Source organism: Suricata suricatta, chromosome 3, assembly GCF_006229205.1.
Source record: "Suricata suricatta isolate VVHF042 chromosome 3, meerkat_22Aug2017_6uvM2_HiC, whole genome shotgun sequence".
Taxonomy (NCBI): Eukaryota; Metazoa; Chordata; class Mammalia; order Carnivora; family Herpestidae; genus Suricata; species Suricata suricatta.
Window position 1 is genome coordinate 807,434 of NC_043702.1, and position 8,967 is coordinate 816,400.

Below are 8,967 nucleotides of genomic sequence, written 5' to 3' on the forward strand. Positions count from 1 at the left end.
CATGTGCCTGTAGGCCATCTGGATGCCTCTTTGGAGAAGTGTCTGTTCATGTCTTCTGCCCATTTCTTCACTGGGTTATTTGTTTTGTGGGTGTGAAGAATGAATCTAGACCACTCTCTTACACCATACACAAAAATTAACTCAAAATGGCTGAAGGACCTGAATGTGAGACAGGAAACCATCAAAACCCTCGAGGAGAGAGTAGGAAAAAACCTCCTAGACCTCCACCGCAGCAATCTCCTACTCGACACATCCCCAAAGGCAAGGGAAATGAAAGCAAAACTGAACTCTTGGGACTTGATCAAGATAAAAAGCTTCTGCACTGCAAAGGAAACAATCAAGAAAACTAATAGGCAACTGACAGAATGGGAAAAGATAGTTGCAAATGACAAATCAGATAAAGGGCTAGTATCTAAAATCTACAAGGAACTCACCAAACTTCCACCCTGCCTTTAGATGGTGCATTTTTTAGGGCTTTCAAATGAGGCCCTGGTGTGATCCCTGGGGCACTTCCACCGAGTGGATCTTGAATGCTAACCCCAGTCTTCTTAGCCCTGAGACTGTGGAAGACTTCTTTTGGGTTTTTCGGGGCTTTCTGCTTGAGGTGTTAAACTCTGCCTCTCCCGCCCTCAGAGTGCGGCACATGTCCCCAGGGTTGAACTGCCTAAGTGAAGTTCCCTACTACTTCTTTCTCCTGGGATTTTGGTCTCTCAAGTTTGCTTCTTTTGACCAAAAACTCAGCGGGTTTCTCCATCCCTCAGCAACGGCTCCCTGCCTGGGAAGACTCCGGATTCCCAGCCCCTGCCCGGTGCCCAGAATGCAAATGCGCTTCAGGAGAAAATGCAGTGGAGTGTTGGAATGTTGTTTCCGCCCTGGCAGCCCCTGTCCCCGGAGTCTGGGCCTCCACTGTGTGGCTTCAGTAGCTCTTTGATTCCTTCACACAGATTGTGAGGTCTTACCCACCTCCTCTAGCTGGGCACGGTGGGAGGGGCAGGAGGGGGCACTGAGGTGCGGCAGCCCCCCTGCTGCCTGCTCTGCTTCCCGGACTTTGTGCTAATGCAAGTCTCTTCCCAGAGCTGTAAGCGTATAGTCTTTGTTCTTGCTCAATTAAAACAAAATTTTTTTAATGCTTATTTTTGAGAAAGAGAGACAGCATGAGCAGGGGAGGGGCAGAGAGAGAGAGACACAGAATCTGAAGCAGCTCCAGGCTCCGAGCTGTCAGCATAGAGCCCGATGTGGGGCTTGAACTCAGGAACAGTGAGATCATGACCTGAGCTGAAGTCAGAGCCTCCGCTGACTGAGCCGCCAGGTGCCCCTTTAGCTCTAGTTTTTAATAAGGGAGAACCAATTGTTCTAACCCAGTCTCACCAGTTGCCTGAAACGCTGCTTTGTCATCTATTAGGGGTGTGTTTATACGTGCGTCTGTGTGTGTGTGTGTGTGTGTGTGTGTGTGTGTGTGTGTGTGCATGTGTCTGTCTGTCTCTGGTCATGCTTAGCCTTTTCTGTTGCTGTCTGTTTGTCCGTCATTGCTGTACTTTGCAACTTGTGCCTTCACAGCAAGTGTGATCCCTGGGCGGGTGTGCCCTTATTTTTCACAGCTCTCTTTCGAACATCTGCAAAATTCCACTGAAAATCCTGTTGGAGTATTTTGCTTATTGGAATCGCACTGAAATAATAGAGCTCAATTTGGGAAGAACTGAAAATTTTGCAATATTGAATTGAACATCTGCTATCTAAATATTTTCTTCATTCCTAATGATTTCCTATTTCGGTGCTGAACATTACTTACATGACAGAGATGCCTCTTTTTTAATGTTTATTTATTTATTTTGGGAGACAGAGGGAGAGACAGAATCCCAAGCAGGCTCCGCACCGTCAGCACAGAGCCCGAAGGGGCTCAGACCCACAGACCTTGAGATCAGGACCTGAGCCGAATCAAGTTGGACACTTAAGCGCCTGAGCCCCCAGGCGCCCAGCCTCCTGCTTTGGGGCACCAGGCACGCTGCCCTAAAGGCATCAAGTCGTTCAGGTTGACTTCTCACCAGGACTTCCCTGCCCTTCCTGTCCCCGCCCCAGCTGGGATGGCCTAAGACTTTCCCCCAGTTGAGAGGCACAGAGATTTTCCAGCACAAGGAAGCCGATTCTCAGGGAGGCCCATCCCTCCCCTCCCCTCCTGGGTGACCCCTCACGGATGGAAGGTGAAATTACTGAGAACCATGAGGGTGTGCGGACAGGGGTGTGCCTGCGGCTGTAAGGGGCACTTGACCCAGCTGCAGGTGCACAGTCACTTCTCCGCTGGCCTGGACCTAGCCTCCTTCCCGCTGGTGTCCCTGATGTCCCCTCCCATCAGGGATGTCCCCTCGAGGCAGCCCCAGGCTCCTCCTGGGACCCCCTGCACCATCCTCTGGGCCTGGACCTGCACCTTTCTCACACTCCCTGTTTACTCCCTCACTTGCCGGAGCTCAGATTCTAGCATCTTCCAGAGCCCTCCGGGGTCTTCCCTCTCCTCACACTATACTGGCAGGTGGCTGAGTTTCGAATCCCAGGTGGCAGGGCACCGCTCCTCGGCCATTTGCACGTGTCTTACCAGCACGTGGCCAGAGAGATGCAGACACCACTCTGCTTCTCCATCATCTGTGGTCTGTCGTGTCTCTGGAAGCTTCCGGAACCTTCCCTTGGACCCTGAACTTCGGAAATGTCACCATTTGCTGGTGTGTGACTTTTTATGGCTGGCAGGGTGGGCAGACCCTTTGGACTCTGAGTCAGGACTGGCAGTCCTGGGAGGTTTTCTGGAATTATCTCTTCAATGGCTGCTTTTCATTGGTCCTCAAATTTTCTCTCTCTCCTTTCATGGAAAATTACTAACTTCCAACTTTTAAAGTTTCTGTGTTCATTTCTAAGAACTCTCTTATTCATTCAATGGTCCTTTTAAAAATGGCCTCCTCCACTCGCCTGTGGGCGTAGTAGCTTTTCTCTCTGAGAATATTAATTACAAGGAATTAGGAAAATACTTCCTTCTGTTCCCTGCACTGTTTCTCGCTGTTGGTTCATTTTCTGGTTGTTTTGGCCTGTTTTGTGCTTGGGGCTGTGGTCCTGGCTGGCGTCCCCCCCGCGTGGGGTCCCCACCGCCTGGCATCTTGGACACTTCCTCCCACCCCCTTCAGCGGGTGTGCCGCGCCCACCCTCGTCCAGCCCCTGGGCGCCCCTGGCTGGGCAGGGGGCCTCCTTCCCCGGGGGTGGTGGAGGGCAGGGGCCTGGATGTCCGCAGGGGCAGGGTGGGCGCCCAGGGGTCTCCACTAGCCTGTCCGAGCTCGAGCTGCTGTAACAAAGTTCCGCAGACTGGTGGCTCGGGGACCAGAGACACAGGGTCTCCGGGTCCGGAGGCCGGAAATCCCAGATCAGGTGTGAACAGGGCTGGTCTCTCTGAGATCGTCGGGGAGACTGTCCTGGGCTTTCCACTCCGGTGTTTGCTGTCACCTCTGCCGTTCCTCAGCTTCTAGAAGCATCACCCCAGTCTCTGCCCTTGTCGCCACACGGCACTCTCCTAGGGTTTCTGTGTCCAGTTGTTCTCTTCTTATAAGGACACTGTATCGGGTCGGGGGCTCGTCCGACTCAGTGTGGCCTCCTCCTAACCAGTTACATCTGCAGGGGCCCCGTCTCCAGAGAGGGCCACATTCTGAGGTCCTGGGGTTTAGGGGGCCAAGGCAGGGATTTTGATGGGACATAATTCAACCCATAACAAGTTCAATGCTGACATTCCACAAACACCCGTTTTCGGTCCCAGCCAGACGCCAGGCTCCGGGTCTCCCGGGCTTGCTACGCCGGGCTGCACTCATCCTGTCTGCTCTCTTGTCTAAAGTTCGGGGTGTTGCGTGTCGGTAGCCGCCCCCCTCCAGTCCCCTGTCCCTGTGGCCTGGCAGCACATGAAGGTATCACTTAGTGGGATTTCGAAAGGGGGACGGTTCAGTCCCCAACCAGAAATACCGTTCTGCCTTTTGGGTATTGTTTCTAATTCGTGTCTCCCTTTCTCCCAAGGTGTCTCCGTGCTCACCAGGGCTCCTGACGCTGCTGAGGGTGACCGACAAAGGCCGGAGAGATGGCCGGGGCCTCGGTGAAGGTGGCGGTGCGGGTCCGCCCCTTCAATTCCAGGGAAATGAGCCGGGACTCCAAGTGCATCATCCAGATGTCGGGAAGCACCACCAGTGAGTACTGGCTGCCTGGCACTGCCGTCGGCCGCTGGGCGCTCAGGGCCCCGCGTCCTGGGCTTCCCCGCCAGACACGGCAGCCGCCCAGGCCCCCCAGCTCCCTCCGTGTCCACCTGGTATGTTAGTTCCCTGGGGGCGGCAGTGACCGATCACCACCGGGGTGGGGAGGCTAAAGCAACCGAAACATATCCTCTCCCAGTTCTGAAGGCCAGTGTCTGAAACCAAGGCAGTGACAGGGCCGTGCTGCTCTGAGCTAGAGAAGGCCCTGTGCCTGCGTCTTTCAGTTCCGCGGGTCTGGCCGTCCAAGCTGGTAGCTGGCATCTTCAGGTGACTTTTATGAGAACGCAGATCACTTGGCAGGTGGGCGGGGTGGGGCTGTGGGGGCTGGGCATTGGGAGGACTTGGGATGAGCACTGGTGCCGCACCCGAGTGATGAATCACTGAATTTCTACTCCTGAAGCCGATATGACACTATATTTTGACTAAAAGCCAAACCAAAACAAAAGCCCACTGGTCACTGGATTTAGGGCCCACCGCCATCCAGTGTGACCTCATTGTAACAACTAATTACATCTTCAACGACCCTGTTTCCAAATAAGGTCATGTCCTGAGGCTCACGGTGGATGTGAATTTGGGGGCACACTTTCCAACCAGTCGGCAGGGTTGCTGGTTTCTCGTCTTGTTCGAGCTGCCCTCCGCTGCCTGTTCTTTGGCCTTGTTTGTGACCGTAAATCATCTCAGAACTGCCTGCGAAGTAGGAGGCCTGCAGTCCACACTGCAGAGAGCAGGAGATAGGATGGTGGGTTCGTGCTCAGATGCGCCCTGAAGGGTTTCTTTAGCGTGCAGGCTGCCGGAATCTGAGGGAGCACTCACTGCGGGGCCCGGGGAGCACTCACCCTGAGTCCTGGGAGCGTTCACTCCAAGTCCGGGGAGCACCCACTCCAAGTTGGGGGGAGCACCCACTCCAGGTCGGGGGGAGCACCCACTCTGAGTCCAGGGGAGCAGTCACTGCGAGTCAGGGGGCAGCACTCCCTCGGAGCCTGTCCTTTGCTCTTTTGCTTTGAACTTCTGTGTTGAATTGCCGCGGCGTGCAGATGCGCGGACAGAGCACCGTGCGTAGCTGGGAGGTCTCAGCCTGAGCAGAGCATCGCCAGCCCCCAGGGGGACCCCCCACCCTTGCTTCCCACCCGCAGTTTTGCGAGGCTTGTTTAGGGTCCTGTGGAAACCGCGCCCTATTTGGGTTATATCTGCCGCTGATTGACAGCCTGCCCCACAACTGCTGACTTAGAGCGAGAATTCGGGGCTCAGCCAGGCGGTTTGCCCCCAGGGTCCCTCAGGCGGTGATTGCGGCCGTCACCCGTGTGCTTGGCACCGACAGCTCCCTCAGGCGGCACTCGCCCTCAGGTCGTGGGGCGGGCGGAGGCCTCGCCGGCTTCGGGTGCCCTGCACCCCCAAATAACGCTGCCCCGCCTATTAGCCACCAGGTTTGGAGGGAGGGGCACTCAGGGCCTGTAGAGGGGGTGAGGACTGGGGCGTCTCCGGGAATGTTCTGGGCACCTTTAGGCTCTATGGGGGGGCGGCTGGGGGGCGCCCTGTGGCCCTTCATCCGTGTGGCAGGTTGTGGAGGTCCCCGGGCCCTGTCGCACCTGTCAGGAGTGGTGTTGCCTCTGCTCGGTCCCTGGAAACAGACCCTGATGGGGGGATTCGGGTGACCAGGGTTTTCGGGGAGGCAGTCCCGGGACACGCTGGGAGAGAGTGTGGAAGCGGGGAGGGACCTGCCGCAGGCACTGATGCCGAGGGGGGGGACCACAGGCAGTGGGGCCGGTCGCCGGGGCCCCCAGACCCAGAGAATGCATCTCCGTCATCCTCCCCAGAGGCCGGCGTCTCCCCCAGCGGGAGCTGAGGGTCGGCCCCGGGGCTTTCCTCGTGGCTGGGGCTCCACCCGTGTGACTCTCACCTTTAAGGGGGGAGGACAAGGGCCACGCAGGAACTGTGAATCCAGCTGGAACTGTGACCCCGGCTGGGAACTGTGATCCCAGGTGGGAACCGTGACCCCGGGTGAAACCGTGACCCCGGCGGGAAGGTGACCCCGTGGGTGAGAACCGCGACCCTTGCTAGGGGCTCCGACCCTGGGAGAGCAGCGGACACCTCCCAGGGAGCTGGCAGGGCCTGTCATGTAGGTGCTGGATGACCCAGGGCCTCGGGAGTGACTCTGGGGGTCCCTGCTCACCCCCGGGCACCGTCTCCGCCTAAGACAGCGACTGAGGGGCTTGGCGCGAGGGGCTCACAGGCCACCGAATCCTCTAAGCGCCTGCAGAACAAACAGAAGGAAGAAAACATCAGCGTCAGACCCGTCTCCCCTGGGACTTGGGAGCGGTCTAGGACAGGACGGGACGGGGTCACGGAAGCAAACGGCTGGAGGAGATGATGGGCTATGGGGTGAAGACTGACCCACCTCTGGCCTGAGAGACAGAGAGACAGATGGAGATGGAGAGACAGACGGACAGAGGGGAGAGAACTGTCAGAAGAATGGGTAATCAGGACACTCACTTTGGAAACTTTTCATTTTGGAGAAAACAAAGCAGTGATGGTACTGATAGAAAGTGCTAGAAGCCAGGTCAGAAGTTGGGTGAAAGCTAAAGGAGCCCAGAGGATAGGAGGGAATCCTCAGCCCCCAGCACAGAAAAGCTGGGCTAAGGAATGGGGTCAGAGGGCAGGACGGGCTTCATTCCCGGCCACCCTGGGGCAGAGCTGGGCAGGTGGACACCTCAGGGGTGGGTTTTGGGCGGCCACCTTGCAGTGTCCACGGGGCCCGTGAGAAGGGGTGGGGATGATGGTCCACAGGGTAAGGCTGTGCAAGGCCACCAGGGCCAGCCCAGGAAGCGCTGAGCGGGGAGCCGTTTCCCCAGTGACACGCCAGGTGGGCTCCGTAAGGGCACTGGGTGCCTGCTCTGGCCGTGTGCGTGCCCCACGGCTCCCAGGGCCAGGCCTGGAGTGCCCGGGTAGGAGGTGGTCTGCCCCCCACCCCGCTAGACCCGGAAGGTGACATGTTTCTCAAGTCTCAAAACTAGGTGAGCACGGGAGATGCCAGTTCCCTAAATGCGCCCCTTGAACTTCCATTGTGACACACAGATTAGAGCCATTAGAGGTGAATTTACTCTGTCATCCTGTACCATTCACCCGGATGATGATACTGTTCACTGGAACATTCCAAATCTAGCGATTTTGAGAGCCAGCCAAATTGTACTCAACACGTGCCTCCGTCCCTACGTGGCGGGTCTGGTGTAGGTTCCTCGGGAGTACAGAGGTCCTGTGACCCATCCCTGCTCCACATAAGAATAGACTGAAGCTTCTGGAAGGGTTTGCTCTCTTCTCTCCGAGTCCTGGCTGCGCCGAGGAACCCTCGGGACTGCCCCACCCCCCGCCCCGCCCCGCCCTGTCCCTGCCCCGCTGGGGCCCCAGAAGCAAGGCTGGGCCGGGATCTCAGTGCCTCCCATGTCCAGCACAGACCAGTCCGCACCCCTGGACCCGCTGCACCGGCGGGGAAACTCATTTTCCCAGGAAAAATAAGCTGGGATGGAAGCTGATTTCCCAGAAACCAGGAGTGTGAGGTCGGGCTGCCCCCAGGGCCGGCTCGCTCTGAGGCTCTGAGAGCATCTCTCCCGGCCCATCTCCTGCCCGCGGGGCTGCCGGGGCCTGGCCTTGCCTCAGTCCTCACGTGGCCCGTTCCCACATGTCTGTCTGTCTGTCTGTGCTTTCTCTTCTTATAAGGAGCCACGTCACTGAATCTACTGCCCACCCTGATCTGCATGGTCTCACCTTATTTCCAAAGAGGGTCACTTTCTAGGGCTCCAGGGAGATGTGAATTTGGGGAGGAGACTGCTGGCCCCGGACAGTGCCTCTGGAGCAAAGGGGACTGGACCCAGGCCACAGCGGTGCAGAAGCGCCCAGGGCCCGCCCCCAACCCTGATAGGCCCCAGAGGCCCGCACCCAGCCCGGCCTTCCTGCCTCCCGCCCTCCTCCTGGATGCTGGCAGGCTGGTCCCGGTGGGCTTCAGGCATGCACCGCCATTCTGGATGGTCCACTAGAACATTCCAGACCCTTCTCTGCTCGTAGCAGTCTTTCTCCCAAAGGCCCTGTCAACCAGCACCCCCGTGCACAGACCCAGGTGCTGTGAACGCCTGACTCAGATCTAAGTCAGCACCTGTTTGCCATCACTGTTCTAGAATGTTCTAGGCTCCAAATAGAGTGAGACTGGGAATGGAAGGCTGTGGAAGGGAACTCAGCTGCGGCTGGGGAGACAGTGGCCCTGCTGCAGGCCTTTCCGTGAACGGCTTGGCCAGCACGGTGTGGGGAGGAGCCCTGGGGCAGACGCTCCTCCCCTGGATGCCTGCCACCCAGTAGGGTCGCCATGGCCGGTCTGCTCGCAGGGTCACAGCGGTGACCTCTTTTGGGATGAGGCACAGATGGGGAAACCGAGGCTCTGTGAGGCCTTTCATCTCCTGTGGCTGTGCGGGAGAGGCCAGGGTCGGGGGCCCCGTCACGCTGTCAGCAAGCTTGTGCTCTCTCTCTGTCATACACGCACGCACACACACTCACCTACCTGCGGGCCGGTTTACATGGAAAAGTGCTCTCCCCACGGAGCCCCAGGGGAACAGGACAGACGCTCTTGCCGCCCTCAGGGGTGACATTCCAGTGGGGGGTGGGCCTTGCACACGTGGACAAGGGCCGTGCCTCGCAGAATCAAGAAGGGCACAGTGAC

The 8,967-nt window shown here is 57.8% G+C and overlaps 1 protein-coding gene across 1 annotated transcript in view; it reads left to right on the plus strand.

Moving 5' to 3' along the window:
• The first annotated feature begins 4,035 nt into the window (after positions 1-4,035).
• Positions 4,036-8,967, plus strand: part of KIF1A (kinesin family member 1A) — a 63,005-nt gene continuing 58,073 nt past the window's right edge. The window contains exon 1 of the mRNA XM_029936155.1: positions 4,036-4,202. Coding sequence (XP_029792015.1) covers positions 4,097-4,202 — 106 coding nt within the window. The 5' untranslated portion in view covers positions 4,036-4,096. The remainder of the gene's footprint in view (positions 4,203-8,967) is intronic.